The sequence below is a fragment of the Marmota marmota genome, unplaced genomic scaffold (genome assembly GCF_001458135.2).
Source record: "Marmota marmota marmota unplaced genomic scaffold, marMar, whole genome shotgun sequence".
Classification (NCBI taxonomy): Eukaryota; Metazoa; Chordata; class Mammalia; order Rodentia; family Sciuridae; genus Marmota; species Marmota marmota.
The window spans coordinates 32,956,395-32,977,789 of record NW_026000026.1 but is presented as its reverse complement, the minus strand read 5'-3'; the positions used below and the strand labels follow the sequence as shown (position 1 = coordinate 32,977,789).

Below are 21,395 nucleotides of genomic sequence, written 5' to 3'. Positions count from 1 at the left end.
AGACTACTACCACCACCACCACCACCATCATCATCTCTCTTTTTTCTTGTGTATATGGATTATCTGGCTCATTTTTACATGTTTTCACAATATTTTGCACATATCAGGTAGCCCAAATGTTTATTAGATAAAATACTTGGTAAAAACTCTAAGCCTATATAATTAGAACTCAAAAAGCAAGATAAAGAAATAGAGCATTTGGCATTTGAAAAGAAGTTAGTTATTTATAAATGTAAGTTTATATTTGTCCAGTTTTTTCTGTAACTATTTGTTTCATTTATTTAGCAAACAACAATCATCTCTATAACAGCAACTACATCAAATAATGCTCATACACAATCTGGAGATGAGGAGGGGAAGGTGGATGAGTTCTGGGAAATCCAGTACTCACGTCACAAGTCTTCTTCCAGAATCACATGGATTGACTGAGAGTCATCCCTTTCCTTTCATTTTCCTTTTACCAGAAGTATGCAGATTATGTTCACTGGAACATAAACTCAAGAGCATTTGGAAAGATCTAGGTGAAACATCCCATCCTTACCACCATTTTAAGAATTGCATTTTAGTGGATGCACATTGGAATGCAAGATGTAATCCCTTGCTGTGGTTAAACTTGGTCCTTGGAGAACATCAACACAAGCTCCAAACGTGTACTTCAGACAGGATTTGGTCTTTGCCAGAATTCACACTAATAAACAAATGACTCATGAGCAAAGGCATAATCCTTTTTAGTTTTTTTTTTTTTTTAATGAGGTTATCTCACTTCCACTGTGGCTTATTTTTGCATCTACGGAAGTGTTGTTTAATTAATTCTTTTCATGGTTGGTTTGCTCATTTAAGACACTTTAAATAATATTTTACTCAGGCTGTCTCAATTGTATTAAAAATTGTTGCCCAGTTATCTAGAGTTCAGAAGACTTTAGTGTAAATCTTGATGACCTATATTTCACTTTGATATTTTAGATTAAATATGAAAATAGTATATTAATAAGATAGAAAACAGTATGAATACTTATCAGTTATTTCGCTTCTTAAATGATCAGTGTAATTTAATGGCAAATTAACACATAAGGAATGACAAACCAGTAAACTATTATGGTTAATGAAAATATCAAAGATTCATGAACATTTTGCTAAGTCAGAATATTTTGACCTTCTCATGAAGGCAAAATTGCTTTCCTGTCCAGGTTATAAATAAAAAAAATTAATTGCAAAAGACAGATTTATAAGCAGCTAATTAAAAGAGCTTATATCCATTCACGAATTATTCTTACTGTCTTCGCTTCTCTATAAGCTCCTGCTTCTATCCCCTGAGAAAATCCTTCTGTTGTTGTTTGGCCTTATAGTCCTACACTGCCTGGAGAACATGGAAACCCATTTGAAATAATGGAAAACACCAAACTATTTCTTAAATAACACTTACTCCAAATGCAGGGTGCTTTATAATCATCCTCCAGACTAGCATGAAACTTTATTGCTATAAACAGAACACAAATAAATTTCCCAAAGCATCCAGCAAATGAATCTTCCTCTACCTAACTCATCTTCTTAGTTTATATTCCCTGCACTACCAGATGACTGTATTAGTAATATTTCATAATCATCTGAGTACTCAACATGTGTCAGACACTTTCCAAACACTCAATTTATTTATTCTGCAAACCAGTCTGAGGAGAGAATAACCTACACAACAGTCATTTGATTTTTGACAAAGGGTACCAAAACCATACACTGGAGACAAAACAGCCCGTTTTACAAGCAGTTCTGGGAAAATTGGACATTCATATATAGAAAACATGAAACTAGATTTCTATATCTAACCCTGTACAGATACCTCAAAATGGATCAAAGACAGAAGTATAAGACCAGAAATTTTGCAACTGTTAGAAGAAGAAATAGGGGAAACACTTCAACATATACATATACTTCAGCAAAAACCACTAGGACTAGGACTCTTATAGCTTAGGAGATAAGAGAAAGAATCAATAAAAGGGATGGCATCAAATTAAGAAGCTCTGCAAAGTAGAGGAAAGAATTAACAGTGAGTGACTCCATAATGGGAGGAAATCTTCACCAGTTACTCTTCTAATAATGTCTGGAATGCATGAAGAAGTAAAAAACAAAAATGAAAACAAACAAATACCCCTCCCCACACACAACATTGAAAAAAGCAAATACCCAATGAACAAATGGGCAACTGAATCAAGCAGACATTAAAAAATATGAAGGATCAACAATTATATGAAAAAAACCTCAATATCTTTAGGCGTGAGGGAACTGCAGATCAAAACTGCACTGAAATTATATCTCACTCAAGTTAGAATGACAAACATCAAGAATGTAAATAGCAATAAATGTTGATGAAGATGTGGGGGAAAAAGGAACTCTTTTGGTATGAATGTAAATCAGAGCAGTCTCTCTGAAAATCAATATGGAAGTTCCTTAAAAAGCTAAAGACAGAACTGCCGTGTGGTCCAGCTATACTACTCCTTCATATTTATCCAAGAGATACAGGCATATCCATGTTTATTGCAGCACAATGCACAATAACCAAGTTATGGAATAAGCCTGGGTGTATGTTAAGAGATAAATGGGTAACGAAAATATAGCATTCAAACAAAATGGACTTTTATTCAGCCATAAACAAGAATGAAATTATGCATTTTCAGGAAAATAGAGACCATATTTTTGAGCAAAATAAGTCAGACTTAGGAAATTATTGTATGTTTTCTCTTACGTGGAAGCAAGAGGAGGAAAAAAAAACAACTAGGAGGAAAAACGGGATTCAATGAAAGTAGAAGAACAACCATTAGAGTATAGGAAAGGGATCTTGGGGAGGGAGGATGGGATTGTGGGAAAGGTACTGGGAGCAAAATCAATCAAATTATGTTTTTATATATGGGAAAATATATCACATTGAAACCCAGCATTCTACTTAATTAATATACGCCAATAAAAAATTTCAGATAGTCCTATGACTTAGCCTAAGAAGTCAATCCCTTCTTCATTCTTTATAGGATCTATTTATTAATAATATTCTATGGTGGCAGAAATCAAATACAAGTAGGAGGAATACATACGTGCTCAATTATGGGGTTCACATAATATCATAATTCACATATTTCAATGTTTTTTTTTTATATTTGACTTTTCTATTTGGTATCATGCATACAAGTACATAACCAGACCAAACCACATCATTTTAGAACATAATTTTACATTGCGTGTTAATGTTATTTATGACTATATCTAAACTTAAAAAAATACCCTACTGTATATCTTTATTAAGATAGGTAAACTTATATAAACATCATCTGTCCAATATAATAATCACCAGTCACACGTGACTGCCTAAATTAAGTAAAATAAAATAAATGTAAAATCCAGTTCCTTAGTCACAGTGCCACATTTCAATTACTGCATGTGGCAGGTGGTCACTGTATGGAAGTGAACAGATAAAGAATATTTTAATTTTCACCCAGAATTCAATTGGACAGCAGTGCATTAAGACCATACATTAGAGAACCATTTTGAAAATACACTTTAATTGATATGCATTGGACTAAATACACAGGTACCCTCTTATCAAACACAAGACTTCATTCTTACTGACATATATAAATCAATGACAGCACGGCTAAACAGATGAAGAGCACAAATAGCCAAAAACTTTCAGGAATTTATGGAAAAAAAAACAACAATAAGGGAGAATTTTGATTGAAGAAAAATAGAAAATTATAACTCAAGGTGGGCTCTCTGGGAACACAGAGGAGACAGGGAAAATTATGTATTGGACTATAAGACTTTCAATCCCAATAGAATAGGAGCAGTCATAGAGGATGAAGATAGGTAATGGGGTCCCAAAATTACAAATACAGAAATGAGTAAGAAGGTAGAGGTCTCTAGGCAGTTAGTTGCCTCTAAGGACAATAAGATGAATGACATAGATTAGACAGAATAATGGGAAATTTTGAAGAACTTGAGGATATACTAAATTCTCAGTATAAATGGATAGAAAAATTGGATTGTTGCAGCCTCTAAACCCAAACCTGTTAAATCCTAGTTTTCATAGGCTGTTTTTCTTTTCCCCCCAGGCGATGATGCCAGGAAGGCAGTTAAGCATGGTCTGGATGGGATCTTAGTGTCCAATCATGGCGCTCGACAACTTGATGGAGTGCCAGCCACCGTGAGTTTCCTCAAGTGCTGAGATTTCTCTTTGGCTCCCACTTCCATCTCAATTTTGACTCTCTCTATGTCTGCTTATTCTATGTGCAAATTTTTGTCATCACACAAGGTGAACTATGTGTGGATATGCGACATCACAGATTTTCAGTGGCACAGAATAATTGAAATCAACTAATAGGAGTATTTTTAATCAATCTAGTACATTTATTCATAAATTCATAAGTAAGCCTTTGTTAAGTAATCAGGCATTTGTGAGCAGGGATGTCCTTGTGATCATAGGTACTTCAGCAGTTATCATAAAGGGGAGGAAATATTAAGCAATGAGAATCCAAAAAAGATTAGCTAATAGAAAATTGTGGAAATTATAAAAAGCTTTGGTGGAGTTAGAGATCATAGGCTCAATTATGACAAGAAGTCAGGAAGAGGGATACATTGGAATTTCCTGAGGAGGTGGGAATGGAATTTAAAATATTTGTTTATTTATGAGTTTTGTGGTGCTGGGGTTGAACCCAGGGCCTGGTGTATGGTAGGCAAGCACTGTATTACCAAGCTATGTCTGCAGCCCCCTAGGGGTGGGAGTTGAAAAGCTGCACAAAGAAAGTAAAGAGGAAAGAATATAGAAGTCCTATGGCCCAGTTGAGCAGAATTCAGCAGCAAACAGGCTGCTCTGTTGAGCTATGAACTATCTTGGTTGCATATTGTATCACCTGGAAAACTTTGAGAATCATGATATCCAGGCTACTCTGCAGATCCATTCATCAGAATCTCATATCATCGGGAGGCACATAAACACCAATACATTTTAAAGCTATCCAGGAGATTTCAATGTGAATCTGTGGTTATTATATACTTTACATACCATGCTAGACAAATTAGAGTTCAGAATCTAGATATAAAAATGAACTAAACTGGCTGGGCACAGTGGCACATGCTTGTAATCCCAGCAGGTTGGGAAGCTGAGGCAGGAGGATCTCAGGTTCAAAGCCAGCCCCAGCAAAAGCAAAGTGCTGAACAACTCAGTGAGACTCTGTCTCTATTAAACATACAAAATAGGGCTGGGGATGTGGCTCAGTGGTAGAGTGCCCCTGAATTCAATCCCTGGTACTGCCCCCCCCCCAAACAAAACAAAATAAAACAAAAAACTAAACTGGCTTGCAAATTGTGGTAATGAGTTAGCCTCAAGGAGACCCAAAGCCAAGGATACCAGCAATCTATTTAGTGCAGATTTTGGGATCAAAGATTGGGGAATGAGAACTGGATCAAAAATTGTGGAGACAGTTTTAGTCAGCTTTTTTAGCAGAGTGACCAAAAGACCTAAAAAGAACAATTAGAAGAAAAGTTTACTTTGGGGCTCAAGGTTCCAGAGATCTCAGTCCACAGACAGCCAACTCCATTTCTCTGGGCCTAAGGTAAGGCAAAAACATTGTGGCCGGAGAATGTGGGTGGGGAAAGCAGTTCAGGACATGACAACAGGAAGCAGAGAGAGATGTCTTGCATACCAGGGACAAAATATAAACCCCAAAGGCACATCCCAATGACTTACCTCTTCCAGCCACACCTCACCTGCCTAGGTTACCACCCAGTTAAATACACTCAACTGAGTTAATGTCCTGATCTAGGTTAAGGCACTCAATACCCAATCATTTCACCTCCAAATTTTCTTGGATTGTCTAATGCATAAGCTTTGAGGAGACATTTCATATCTAAACCATGAGACAGATATATAGCTTTGGATATATTTCATGGATCAATGATCCAGAATTGGGATCAGAAGCTCTGGATAAGGTATTAAAAAGTCATTTCCTTATGATGTTGTGTGGAGTTGTGGAATTGGCTAAGATTTGTATAGATGAGGTAATGATGTTGCAAGTAACTTTCAGATCTGCCCTGGACTCGAGTGAACCTCCATCTTTAGAACTACAAGCTTTCATGTGGAATGAGAAAGAGTGGGATATGCTTGGGGAATATGAGGTAGTTCACTCTGTTTGCAGTGTCTGGTGGAAATGAGGGAGTCCTGAGAAATATACCTGCCTGGATAGACAAAGGAGGAGTTTCTTAAATACTAAGTCATTGGATATACAGCAGAAGAGACTTGGTTTAACAGCAGTGAGTGTTACAAATTGGATTTTGGCATGAATAGCAATTAGGTGACCTTCATAACTATCATATCCAAGGAAAGAGAAAAGGAGAACCTGAACTGCTGAGGGGATTTCTACTCTGAATCCTGGTTTTCTTATCATTTGAAGTTAGACATCAGATGTAATTCTTTTGTTGCTTTTGAACTGTAATGCATTATAATTTGATTTATCACAGGCAAAAGAAACTAGTATCATATAACAAAAATTAAAAAATGTACATATTTATTAAATAATGTAGATGGTCTTTCTAGACCACATTATTTTTTCTAAACTGAATTGGCATATACATTGTTCTCTCTTTTATGAGATCAATTTAATCATAGTTCTGATATAGATGGCTGTGATTGGGATGACTAGTGGACTATATTTAAACAACTGGAAGTAGAGTAGAGAGTAGAAGAAATAATTTACCCAAGTAGTCATAGGTTATCATTTCATTGAACAGGCAGGTCAATTTAGCTACAATTGATAGATGAGTGGAGTGTGACACAGGGCAGAGTAAATTGGGTGGGGAATATTGGGTGTGCTTGTGGCACTGTTCTTTCTATAGTACTATTGATTTCAATCAACCAAGTCTATACACTGCAGGATTATACCAAGATTTAGAATACTAAGACTGTAAGTTTTCCACCTTTTCCAGCTCAGCTTTACTCCTAGAGACACATCTTTTTAGGTGATATTAAATATTGCCTGCAAGTAAATAGAGGTGGAAAGTGAAGCCTTCCTGTGAGCAGGGTGGGGAAGTTGGTCAGCGCTCAAGACTTTTTCTCAGATTTATGCCTCACTTGTGTATGAAGACATAGACTCAGTGTGCGGCCCAAATTAAGTTTGTTTTCTAAAAATAAAATATAAATCTACTGAAATCAAATCTAACTAGATCTTAAGGGGAAAAATATCTAAATGGTGTGGTTTATTTCCCTCTGGCTGAGGGGATATGGAAACTTATCTAAAAGGGCTTTTTGAGTTGTGGTCTCTGAGACTGTTTTTAAAAAAACAATAACCCTCCCTTTGCATGCTGTGTGTATGACAGGAGATACTTGAGTTTTTTGCCTCCTAATTTAGAAGAAATTTAAGGCCCGTGATGATGAGAGAAATGTGAGAGAGAAGACTTCATTTATGGCAAATTGGGGTTTTCCCCTCAGTGTGTGGATTTTGAGGTTGAGTGGCAAAGAGCCTTGAAGGAGGCTGGGGTGTTGAACTTTTCAACAGATGAACAGAAGGGCTCATTGTCCAGAGGAATTGGTTACATCATAAGTCAGAACAACAGAGGTCACGTGACGTCATGGGAGGAACACTGAACTGGGAGTCTTGGGTTAATTAAGTCTTTGTCTTGCCTCTCCTTTGGGATGAGAGATGGGGAAACAGGATACTTTTATGTGTAAGCCTTTTCTTACTACGTGGCTGAGGATATGATTTCTACATTTCTAATAATCTCAGGGTTCCTTAGTATGGAGAAATAGTTATCACTAGGAGCCCTCGGCCAGAAATTTAACTTTAGTTCATCTTAACACGTTGCTTCTGATAACTGCTTCCAGGTCTTTGCTATATCCAAAAGGATTAAAAAAAAGAGAGAGAGAGAGGGAGAGTGGAATGAGTCTGACATAACTTTCCTATGAACACATATGAATATATCATAGCAAATCTCATCGTTGTTTATATCCACAAGAAATTAATTAAAAAATAACTATGGGTAAATGGCAAAAAGATCAATAGAGAGAAGGAAGCAGCAGGTGGGGAGAGAGGAGGGGAAGGAGGTGTACTAGGGTTTGAGTTAGAATAAGATATATTCCATGCTTGAATAATTATGTTAAAATGGATACTACTGTAATACATAACTAAAAAGAATCAATAAAAAAGTAAAAACTTAAAAAATACACACACAAGAAACCCAGTTTACTTCAAGGACCTTATCATTACAGTAATAATGTGGCCCAGGTTGACCTTGAAGCCATTTGAGCATAGTATGATAGAATCTGATTGATTTCTAAAATCTCAAATGTAGGTCTAAAGACAGATTCTCTGATATGTTTGAATCTTAAGAGTATTTTTTTTTTCAGTTTGCATTTTGTGTGTGTGTGTGTGTGTGTGTGTGTGTGTGTTTGTGGGGCTGGGGGTGGCGGTACCAGGGATTGAACTCAGGGGCACTCAACCACTGAGCCACATCCACAGCCCTATTTTGTATTTTATTTAAAGACAGGGTCTCTCTGAATTGCTTAGCACCTCGGCTTTTGCTGAGGCTGGCTTTGAACTCAAGATTCTCCTGCCTCAGTCTCTCAACCTGTTGGGATTATAGGTGTGTGCCACTGTATACTGGCTGCATTTTGTTTTGGTGCTAAGTGGACCCAAAGTACCTCAAACTTACAAACATGACATTCTTTTCCACTGAAAATTCTCAATTGCAAAACATTTTCGTAGAATAAGTATTTAGGTTGCTAAGTTGGTGTCTTTAAAGTTGAGTTATTGGGCATATTTTGTGAGATTTGAGATTCATGTTTTTCTTTTGAAATGGGGTCTATGGGGCTAGGATTATAGCACAGTGGTACAGCACTTGTCTAGTTTAGAAGCAAAAAAGTAAATAAATAAAAGGAAAATACAAAAAGGCCCATGTAATTTCATCCTTGAGTAACACTTGACATCATCAGTTGGCTTCTGCTGTGTAACAAACCATTCTGAAATTTACTGGCTAAAAAACAATAGCCATTTATTCATTACACAATTTTGTGGGTTGGCAATTTGGACTGAGATCTTCTGGGGAGTGGAGTTGTGTTTCTGGCTGGGCTTACTCATCTGTGCCTGTGGTCAGCTGCCCAGTCTACTAGGGCAGGCTGGTGTAGGATGAGCTCAGTATGGGTGGCTCTGGTTGCCTTCTGTCTTCCTACACTCTTGTGGGCTTGTTCTCAGGAGGTGACTGATTTCCTAAAGACCTAGGTTTAGAACGAATTAGGTCTTTTAAGATCTAGGTTTAGAACTGAATGTCAACATTTCTCATCTTCTATTGGTGAAAGCAAGCCAGATCAGATCTCCCTGCTCCTATTCCCTTGCACCATAATCCTTATAATCCTTCAAGAAATGAAGACAGGGAGGGAAATCATGGCTACCATTTTTTTTTTTTTGCATTTTGCAAACAATAAGCTGAACCTCGTGGACCAGTTTTTTTTTTCTAAGTGTGCTTAGTAGGAACCTCAGATTTGCAGTAAAGTGTGATAGCTAGGGTCAGGTACAGAATCAGGGGAAGATTTATGGGCAATGACTTGTACTTGGTCTTCTTTGCTTTTAACTAAAGCAGATCTGGTTTTATCTGATTTGATGCTCAGCTGTTTTGCTAAAATGTTAGAAGTCAAAAGACTAACAATGGAGGCTATAGGGATGTGAACTGAAGAGAAGAAAATTTAAACAGGGTCTTAAAATAATGGGTTTATCTACTATATTTATTTATTCAACCTGTCATGATTGGAATTATTTTATATAATTTATATCTCATAAAACTGTAACTACTGAAAGGAAAAAGGGAGAATGGAGATGCTCAGCAATGGGCAGAACATTCTTGTCCAAAGACACAGGAACTCAAACATAGGCTCTGTTTTATAACCCAGGATTCACATTTTAAGTATCTTTATTAGTTTACTTTGAGGCCATGCTAGGCATTGGAAATAACCTAAACAGACTTGATTTGTGTGACTTTGAAAATGTGTATTGAACCTAAGATAGCTAATATTTTTCTTTGGTTCTGGTTTCAAATGGGGAAATATGCTTAATTATGGCTTGCATCATGGCCTGGAAATTGTAGCATTTATATGTTGATGTAACTTGCTTGAATGTAAAAGGAGGACTATGTATAGGTAAGGGCACATATGTAAATGGATCCAAAGCATGTTTGGCAAGGCAGAGAAACCAAAGGAAAAGAGGAAAATCACATTACCTGCCAAATATTTAAGGGCCATATGCCAAGAGTTGCCTCCGCTTCCTCTAACTCTGTAGCCATGTTTGGATTTCACCCTTTTACATAAAAATCTACTTGAGTTTAGCCTCAAAATTTTAGAGGAGAAGGAGAAAAGCCTTTTAGTGATTTCAGCACAATTATTTCTGGAAAAAAATGCACTTGAGTGTATGGTAGTTTCTACAGCATGCATTTTAAGTAGAGTCTGGGCTTCATTTTAGAAGTCAACATTTGAGGATGGATGTGGATAGTTTTACAGATTTTCGTCTACAGGAACTATTTCAATTTTCAAATGCAAAGATCTTCATCAAATTAGCCAATTGTATCAGTTAGATACTGCCACTTAATGCTATAAAATAAAAGATCTCTAACTCAGTGATTTACATGGACAGTCATTTATTCCCTTGAAGCTTTGTGTTAACAGGGATCTTAGATCTAGGCCTGGTAGCTGGCTGTGCTCCAAGTTTCAGGTCCAGCTTGGCTTGGCTGGGATAGCTCTGCTTCCTGAATAAGACATCCTGGGGTCCAAGCTAAGTGGGGAATATTAAAGGGGCGGGGGAGGGTGTGTTCTTCTTAGGACAAATAACCAAGGTACAAGAGTGAGTAGAAAAGCCTGAAGTTGCTTAAGCCTGTGCCCAGAAATGGCCCTTTGCCATCTCTGCTTACATATATTTGGCCAGAGTAGGTTGCATGGCCAAGGCCAAAGTCAGGGAGTGGGCAAGTGCATTCTGCTTCTTTTAGTGAGAGAAAGTGAAGTTGCCTTGGAAAGTAAGTGAATTCTGAGAGGTATGAAGCATAAGGAAGAATAGTGCAACCCAGCAGATCTCTGAGGATCTTGTATTCTCTAGTGTTAACCTGAGCCAGTCATCTATTGTCAATCAAGATGGGGATTTTCAAATCTCATGTGATTTTTTCCCTTTAAAAACAATGAAAACATTTTCTCAGAAAATTCTCTAATATATGTTTCTGTATGCAAAACATGTTAGACAAGGGAATCAAGACTAAATTTTTCATTTCTGGCCAATTTGCATTTTTATACACCAGAGCTTGCAGTATCATCTGAGTGTGAATTTCAGCTGATTTGTAATAATGTGTAAACAAGATAGTTTATTTTGTTTACAATTTTTGTTTTCTTTCTCTTTTTTCCTTTTTCCTTTTTTTTTTTTTTTTGGTATTGAGGATTGAATGAACCCAGGAGAAGTTTACCCCTGAGCCACATCTCCAGCCCATTTTATTTTTTATTTGAGACAGAGTCTCACTAAGTTGCTGAGGACCTTGCTAAATTGCTGAGGCTGGCCTTGAACTTTCAACCTTCCTGTCTCAATCTCCCAAATTGCTGGATTACAGGAGTATGCCAGTCTACCTGTCAATTTACATTTTTTAAAAAGAAAAGCTATAAAAGATCAAATTGCTTCAAAATTATAATTTTTTTATCATAGCCCTAGAATTTGAATATCAGTAAAACAAGCCAATATTTGACTTTGAAAGAAGAATAAGCTACTAAATTTCAAATTTGCTTTTTATTTTTGGTCATTGTTTTGTTTCAGTTACTAACAGTTGTACTTCTTTTTTTCAAGGGGAAATAATTTTATTGTTCACCCAGGCCTACTCCGCTTCTTTCTCTCTTAAGACTTGGTTGGGTGGGCTAGTGGTCCTTGAAAGTGGAATTGAATAAAAATTCAACATTGATAGTATGAAACTATTGACCTTATCTCTTCACAGATTGACGTTCTGCCAGAAATTGTGGAGGCCGTGGAGGGAAAGGTGGAAGTCTTCCTGGATGGGGGTGTAAGGAAAGGCACTGATGTTCTGAAAGCTCTGGCCCTGGGTGCCAAGGCTGTGTTTGTGGGGAGACCCATCATATGGGGCTTGGCCTTCCAGGTAATTAGACAAATAAATAAATATATAAAGCAAGATGAATCAATAGTGACATAGTTGGACTTTTAAAGAAAAGTAAGCTATTCAATTTCAAATTTGCTTTTTTTTTCCCCCCAGTTACTGAAACCAGTCCAACTGATTTACCCAATAGTTCTGTGTCTTTTACTTCTTTAGGGGGAGAAAGGTGTCCAAGATGTCCTTGAGATACTCAAGGAAGAATTTCGGTTGGCCATGGCTCTGAGTGGTAAGGCTCTTATTCACATCTATAACTTTCTTTTCTTCTGTGGACTTTAAGTCAGGCTCCTTGATGGAGAGAAGTGGTTTTGAGCAGGAAGAAAATGGAATCATTTGGTGCACATTAAATTTGAAGATGACTTCCTATTTTGAGTTTTGGTTCAGAGCACACTGAACTGAGGGATTCTATAGTGAGCAGTTAGATTCTATCCTTGATAGTTTTATTAGGGATATTTTGGTGGATATGAGTACCTTAAGGGTGAATGCTACATTATGCTCTTTCTCATCTCATAACATATCAATATATAAATCTCACTGACCTGTCAACACTTCCACTTGGCTATCTAAGTGGCATGTCAAATTCCACTTGTTCAAAACTAAGTTGCTAACTTTCTCCATTAGATCAGTTCCACCTGTAGTTTCTCTTGTCTCAGTCTTATACGACGTGTGTTAGTCAGCTTTCTGTTGCTGTGACAAAAAAAACTGAGATAATCAACTTGCAAGGTGGAAAGATTCATGTTAGCTCATGATTTGAGAAGTGTCAGTCCATGGTTGCTGGATCCTATAGCTTTGGGTCTGGGGTGAGGCAGAAAATATGGTGGAAGCACCTTGGAAGGAAAACTTTTCTCCTCATGGTGGCTGGGAAGCAGAGAAAGAGAAAGAGAGAAAGGAAGGAGCAGGGGTCTTGATATACCCTTTGAAGATATGCCCTCAAGGATCTAACCCTTTCACTACCTCCTCAATAGTACCATAGGCTCGAGACCAAGCCTGTAACATACCGACGGAATACCCCAGGACATTTATGATCCAGATGATAGCACTATAGTTTAAGTGGCTCACATCAAAAATATTGGGTCATTCCTGAGTGGTCTTCTTTTTGTCCTCATTCCCTCACATCCACAAGGGCTCTATCTTCAGAATATAATGAGGATCTGCCCTCACTCATCACCTCCACTGCCAGGGCCATCATCATCTCTCTTCCTGTGGGTATTGCTGGTCTGCCTCTCCATCTGACCTCCCTTCTGAGGTTCTCTATTGATCATCCTAGCTGAATGATCAGTTTAAATTCAAATCATTTAATTCAGATCACATTAATATTCTGATCAGACCTGTCCAAGAGCTCTTGGTTTACTCAGAGCCCAGTACTGAAGTCCTTACCACTGTTCACAAGGCCATATGCAGTTTGACCTCTGTTGCTTTTGTGATCACAGCTTCCTCCACTGTCACCCTTGGTTATTCCTCCTGGGCCACACTTGCCTCCTTGATGTCCCTTATCTCTGTCAGACACATCTTGGCCTAGGAATTTTGCATTGGCTGCTTCCTCCTAATGGATGATTCCTCACAGATATCTCTATGAAGAACGTCCTTGGGTTCTCAGTGCTTTCACATAGAAATTGTACTTTTTTTTTTTTCCACAAAGGCCCACCTTGGCTGCTCTATTTAAAATAACAATCCATTTCCCATCCCTTTGTCTTCCAATTTTCTTTCCCAGTGTTCTTATGCCACTGTTTTTCTTTAGCATCCATTACCTTCTATATATAATATTTCGTATGATTCACTTTTTAATTTACATGTCCTCTCAGATATAAGAAATGTTAAGCAGGGATCTTTGTCTGCTGTCTTCACTGTAGCTTTTCAATGCCTACTGCAGTACTTGACATTCAAATAACAACAAATAAATATTTGTTGAAAGAATAGATAAATGTTATTATTAGCGACTGTTTTGAATTTGGCACAGAATGAACCTCTAGCTGCAAAGAATGACCTTGAATAAATCATCAACTACCCCAGTTTCAAAGCTAAAGAGGGATTCTTTTTTTTGTGACCCAAAGGATCCAGATTGTTCACAAAGAGAAAACTCCTGAAATTAAACTGTTTACTCACTACTGTCTTGAGCCTGTTAGAACATCCCCAAGAAGAATGCCATCCCGTGAATCCTCACTTTGCATTTTAATTTGGTACAGGCATATATCCTAAAAGAGAGCTTTCAGCCACTGGCTCTCTATTAAATGTGGCAGAAAGAATACACTCTTTGTGTTAATAAAAATATGTGCCAGTCATTTTGTGTTAAGGACTGTTTAGGTAATAAAAATGGTCTCATGCCACATAAGATTTGGCAAGCCTACCTTGAATCATAAACCTTACATTTGTCAAGTTTTACATTCCTTGGGAAAACGATTACCTGCCTGATTATTATTGCATTCATTCCATATTAAATGTATGCATTATTTTTTTCAGGGTGCCAGAATGTGAAAGTCATTGACAAGACATTGGTGAGGAAAAATCCTTTGGCTGTTTCCAAGATCTGACAGTGCACAATATTTTCCCATCTGTATTATTTTTTTCAGCATGTATTACTTGACAAAGAGACACTGTGCAGAGGGTGACCACAGTCTGTAATTCCCCACTTCAATACAAAGGGTGTCGTTCTTCTCTAACAAAATAGCAATCCCTTTTAGTTCATTGCTTTTGACTTTTCAATGGGTGTCATAGGAACTTTTTAGAAGAAATGGACTTGCATCCTGGAAATATATTAACTGTTAAAAAGAAAACATTGAAAATGTGTTTAGACAACGTCATCCTCTGGCAGGTAAAAGTGCTGGAAAACAAAAGATATCCTTTGGTAAAACTGGAGGTAGCTAACTCAGAGGTAAAAAGATAATGTTCTCACTCTTTATTAACCTGCATTGTGTTTGGAAATTCTTAAATTGAGTGCTCAGGTTTGACATACTGGAGATGCTTGGAGAAACAGGAGATTTGGAGTCACAACGCAAACTAAATAGTACTGGGAATTGGAATGGATGGTGGTAATTTGTGATTTTTGTAGATACTGTTACTTTCCAACACCCTGAGCTATGCTGCTGCCTCAAAGGTAGATTTCTATTCCCATTGTTATTATCTGAGTAGATCTGAATGTTTTATGGTGTATGTCGCTTTCTTAATCAGAAATAAATAATTCTGAAAATAATGTATCTGGTTCAATGTTAACAATATGGAATTCAACCAGTTAATCTCTGACCCATAATTATCCCCCTGTTCCTCTGATGCATACCCATTAATTCTTCTATTTCTCCTATATCTGTTGCTTTCCTCATTTGCTTTTTTGCTCACTGATAGTCACATTTGGGAATCACTACATAATTTATAGGGTGATTCCAAGTAAAGATGTGGATTCCTTGCTCAGAAAGAAGAAAAAATAAAATAAAACGTTTCATTTTCTCTATGGTTTTCTCTTAGTTGATCATAGTGTCTTATTTGCTAGTTAATGTCAAGTGTCCTTGGACAGTTGGTCATGGAGAATTGGAGGCTGCCCAACAGGGCAACTGTAGACCCTCCCGGGTATCTGAGGTACTCCCCTGCACCTTGCTTTGACCCTTTATTGCCTGTGCCCAGGTTCTGGCTACAGGTGCAGGACAACTATTACTGAGCAGGATGGCTGAGCCAGGAACCAAGAACCTATTCCTGGGATGTGGTGGGGTGGCAGAAGAACAGATGATGTGTTATGGTAAGCTCTAAGCCTGTAGTGCATTGTCCCATGGAACTTCACTCTAAAACACCACAGAATATCAAACCCCAACCAAGCTTGTGGACTCCTTGTGAGTGTGGTGTTTTGGTGAGTGCCTGGTGGCATGCCCGTGAAACCCTGGTCATATAATTTTTAGATTTATTTTCAAACCAAGCATTTGACAAATGTGTGGTAAGTTTAGTAGTCAAAAGTAATTTTGAAGTTGATTTCTTTATTATCTACCATAAGAAATCGAGCAAAACCTTTCAGAGACTTACTACCAAAAATACAATCACTATGTTGCTCTATTATTATGTTTTGTTATTCTCAGATCTCCTTCCCTCCCTGACCTACTCTCTCTAAATGAGAGGGCATTCTGAAATGCCAACATGAGCATAAACATAAATTCTCTTTGAAATCATATTTAAATTTGATAAAAATAATCAATCTGATAAAAGGGGATAGTTACTCCTCCTTATTCTTTTCTCTAAATGTAAAGAGAATGCTATTGTCCTATTACTGGTTATTTTCTAATATTGTTCCATGTTGTTTGCATATTATACAATTGCTTCTCAAGATGATATTAATCAGTGAATAGGTATATAGTAAGCACCTCCTTGACTCTTTGAACTGATTCAGAAATGCCTTTGTCACAGAGTGTTCATTTTGGCTACATCGTAGTAGGTGGTTGGGCGATATCTTCTTGAAATGTTGATAACTTCCCAGAAAACAAAGATCCATCAATGGTGTTTTAGGTAAGTTACAGTGGGAATGGGGTTTACTCGTCTTAATTTGTGTATTTTTATGAGTTCTAGAGCCAAGCTACCTCCTCAAATATAGATTTCCATTTATATCTTCACAGCATATGAATGCTTAATGTCTTGGTAATTTTCCCATAGTCAGAAAGATATAGTTGTTTTTTCATTTTTTTTAAGAGAGGAACTTGGATCTAGTTGTACTAATACTAACACCAAAGGTGTCTGGTGATTGAAACAGGAATAAGGTGTGCTGATTGCTCATTTCATTCCAGGGATTTCATTACTTAAACATGACAGAAGTTCTTTTCACAAGCCAAGTGATTTTTCTACTCTTTATTTTCTTCTTTTAATTTAAATTAAAAATTTAAAATGTATACATCTAAGCATAAACATTTAACATATTAGCAGAGTACCATGTGATGTTTTGAAACATGAATAGACAATGTTTAAATCACATTTAACTGTCTCCTTGGTGAGTTTCTTGGACTACGTTGCGGGGAATGGCAATAGGGCATGGATGGTTTAATCAGGACATCTACTTTTCTACCATGTCATTTAGTGTACATAGTAAGCTAGGACAGTTTTTTTTTTCCTTCTTCAAACTTCAGAGTGTAGCAGACTAGCTAGAGAACTGTTAAAACAGATTGTTGGGTCTCCACCTCCCACAGAATCAGATTCAGATTCAACCAGATATAAGAGCCAGTAGTTGGGTATGGGCTAGATGGAAGTCCTATGCCCCACTTCTAATACCAGCTGCTCTTTGACATTATATTCTTTTAGCTGATTTTTATTTCTTATTAGGGTATAAAATGCATAGTGAGTTATGTAAAGTGCTCAAGAAAAAGTGTATAGGTTGATAAGTTTTATATATGCATTCACAGTACCCATCCCAGATCAAGATACAGAACATTTTCATCATCCCAAACCCCTTCCATAAGAAGTGAACTATGCTGACTTCCATTGCCATCAACTTGTTTAGACTGGCCTTGAACTTCACATATGTGGAACCAGGAAGCATGTACTTTGATATTTGGTTTCTTTTGCTCGACATATGTGAAATCCATTCATATTATGGAGTATATCAGTAGTTATCTCTGTTTACTGGTCTGTAGTAATCCATTACTGGACTAGACCACAATTAATCTACTTCTTCTATGGTTAGATGTTTGGATTATTTCCAGTTTTCCTGCTGGAAGCAACTTCTAACTGATTACTCTGAAAATAAAAACAACAACAACAATGTTATTTTATGATATTTCCAGGAAAGTCAGCTACTTAGATTTTCATGCAAAGAGTCGAAACGGTAGCAAATGCATTTTAAACACTGAGCAGGTCACATTCAGTGTGGATGTGGCCCACATCTGGTTCATGAGCCACAAAGTTCTCACCCCCTTGTAACATCTTGTCCCTTCAGATGTCTGTTTCTATCATGACTGAAATCACCCTTATTCCCTTCTAAAGAATCATGCCTGACCCTGTAGCCATGATGTGAGCCTGCTGACAGAAACTTCCATAATCTTCTTTGTTTAAGCTTGCTTATATTCTGCTACTTGGAAGAATGTGGGTGTGAAGTAAACTTCCTTCTCTCCACCAGGCTTGGGGGCTTAGGTTCTCAGGCCTGTAGGAATGAAGAAAATGGAACTGATGCTTCTTAGCGTGCAGTTTGCAAACGGCATCTGGGTCATTGCTGTGTTATTCATTTGCTTGTTTATCTTGCCAAAACACTGGTGTTTGTAAAACAGCTTTAAAGGGCTGTGGTGGATTAGGATAGCATGAAAGGAAGTTGTGGCTTGTTCACCAACAGGGAGAAAAGAGTTTTCTCTTCATTGTAAAAGTCATAATTTATTTACTGTCTGATGGACTGAGTTGCATGACAGTTGCTTAGCAACAAAGTAAAGTTTGTCTGTTTTGAAAGTCTGAAGATTTCTTATAAAGACAGAGGATGCTTTCTGCACTTATATTTACTTAAATGTGCCCTCGGTCATATGTCAATTATAGGAGGACATCAGGGTAAGAGCTCACTTTAAGCAAAATAAATGTAAACCTGAATGACAGAAGGCCATTATTGTATGTTTATGTGATGAGAAATCTTATCTATTTTAAACGATGCAATTTCCTGTCCTCACCCAAAGCTAACTTGAGCAATAAAGATCTCCCTTCTTCCCTAATGTAATTGCTCATAGTTGGTGGTAGGTGGGGGAATAAAAAGACACTTAAAAAATTTCAGTTGTCTGGTTGTTTCTCCACTGATACTTTTCCAAACTTAGACAATGAACATAGGTTTAACTGAAAACTTTGTAGGATCTTCTAACAATCAAGAATTGTGGCTCCCTGAATGCTGTCAGAACAAGAGTTGGGATTTTAGTAAGCATCATGTCTGATTTTGTTTGTGGATTTAGCATCAGTGGGAAAAAGGCCTGGCATAATTTGCTATCTATCTTCTCCCACTGGATTATTTATCTTTAAAGTTATCTGGTTTTCCCTTGGAATATGACTACGATTTGACCTAGTTATCCCCATCCTCAGCATATACCCAAAGGTCTTAAAGTCAGCATGCAATAGTGACAATAGACACATTGATGTTCACAGCAACTCAATTCACAATAGCTAAGCTATGGAACCAACCTAGGTGCCCTTCAATAGATGAATGGTTAAAGAAAATGTGGTACATGTACAATGGAATATTACTCAGCCTTAAAGAATACTGAAATTATGGCATTTGGTGGTAAATGGATGGAGCTGGAGAATATCATGCTAAGTGAAATAAGCCAATCCCAAAGAACCAAAGTCTTAATGTTTTCTTTGATATGCAGATGCTGACTCACAATAGGCAGGGTTGCGGGGGTGGGGATTGGATACTGGATTGGACAGGGGTAATGAGGGAAAGGGAGGAGGGATGGGAATGGGAACGTGTAGAAGTGAATCAAACATAACTTTCCTATGTGTATTTATGAATACACAACCTATGCAACTCCACATCACATACAATAATGAGAAGTTACACACCCTGTATATATGATATGTCAAAATGCATTCTACTGTCATGTGTAACTAAAAAGAACAAATAAAAAAATTCTAAATCAAAAAAGTTATCTGGTTCCCCATTATAGTCAACCCTTGAGTTTGTTTAAAACTTCTTTATTACCCTCACTGAACAAAGGTCTAAGGCTAACATGCCTGAAAGCACTGAATTAGCATCCCAACGGCCCAAGAGACTAGCCCTGTGGGCCACCGTAGGGCCTTCAGATCTCAGCTTGAGATGAGGACAGTAGTATCCACTTACTTCATTGGTTCAACATGAAAATAGTAGGAAAAAATAGGTGTTTATTATCAACAAGATAGTATAAGTTACAATATGCATTTTATTTTATAGTATTTATTAAGAACAAAATAACTGTTTTGTAAAAAGGGTTAAAATTTCAAGAAATTAATCAGAGTGAAAATAAAAATCTCCAGATTTTATCACACAGAGAGCACTTATGTCAGTTTGGAGATTGCTGTGTATGTTTAGTAAATAACAACTAGATGGGCAGACATGACTTTGTTAAAAAAGTGTTACATTTAAGTAAAACATTCAATTTATTTTTACTTGAATTTAGTAGGATAGAAGGTGAAATTGAAAAGTTTCCTAAAATTAAGGAATGGGCTTCTTTTATGAAAAGATTGTAATTTAAAAGACCTTGTTCAATGTATTTTAAAACTTATAGAAAGTTAAGTGGTTGGAGTCATTTTTGATTTATACATGTTTCAATTTTGAATAGTATCAGTTCACTTGTAAAGAAAATAAAGACAGTAGTCTCTTACACCTATTATCCTTTCTTTTTTCTTCCCCTCCTCTCTCCATATATATAACATATTTGTTAATATGTTATTGTTTTTATATTGTTATGGTACAAAGTTCCTCTTCTGTGTTGATAGTTTTCAAATAGTTTTCATTTCAATGGGTTCAGCAGTTACTATCCATTTAAGATCCTCTCTATTATTTGTTCTTCTTAACTTGATTCATGTCTTCATTCCCTGGATTTTACTGGCCAACTGTAACTTAAAGAGCAGCTGTATTCCCTGAGTTTGTGAATATGTAAAATCTGTTGGATGCTTTTATCCTTGATTGACACTTTGGATGAGTATTATATTTGGGGGTCACACTTTCTTTGGCACAAGTTTTGGATTGTCTTCTGGCATTAAATTTGATCTGGAGACATTGAAATTGGCCAACCATTTCCTCCTTGATGTTGACTCAATCTCCTCCTCCCCCAACACCATCTGATTTCTAAAAATGTATTTCCTTATCTTTTAATTTCAATAAGTTCAGCTAAGATGAGGCTGACTGTCATACAATTCACAATTTTTAAAACAAAACTATGGCTACTACCTTCTGTTTTACTTTAAATTTAAATATACAAAGACAGTGGGGGCAGTGGTGCATACCTGGAATCCAAGTGACTTGGAAAGCTGAGGTAGGAGGATTGTAAGTTTGAGGCCAGCCTCAACAACTTAGCAAGGCCCTGTGTTAAAAAAAAAAAGGGCTGGGGATGTAGCTCAGTGATAAAATATCCCTGGCTTCAGTCCCCAGTATAAATAAATAAATACAAAATACAAAATTAAAATAAAATATATGTTTGGATAAAAATGAAGTATTAATTTAAAAATGTACAAAAACAACAAGCTTATGTCTCATATCACTTATTGACATACATTTTTACAAAGTCTTCTATTTTTCTTTTTCTTTTTATGTTTTTTTTTTTTTTTTTTTTTTGGGG

The 21,395-nt window shown here is 36.8% G+C and overlaps 1 protein-coding gene across 1 annotated transcript in view; it reads left to right on the top strand.

Annotated features, from left to right (window-relative positions):
* Hao1 (hydroxyacid oxidase 1) overlaps nt 1–15,340 on the top strand; it is a 52,244-nt gene extending 36,904 nt beyond the window's left edge. The window contains exons 5-8 of the mRNA XM_015482819.2: nt 4,095–4,186; nt 11,983–12,141; nt 12,313–12,382; nt 14,611–15,340. Of these exons, the coding sequence (XP_015338305.1) occupies nt 4,095–4,186; nt 11,983–12,141; nt 12,313–12,382; nt 14,611–14,681 (392 nt within the window). The 3' untranslated portion in view covers nt 14,682–15,340. The remainder of the gene's footprint in view (nt 1–4,094; nt 4,187–11,982; nt 12,142–12,312; nt 12,383–14,610) is intronic.
* The last annotated feature ends 6,055 nt before the right edge of the window (nt 15,341–21,395 follow it).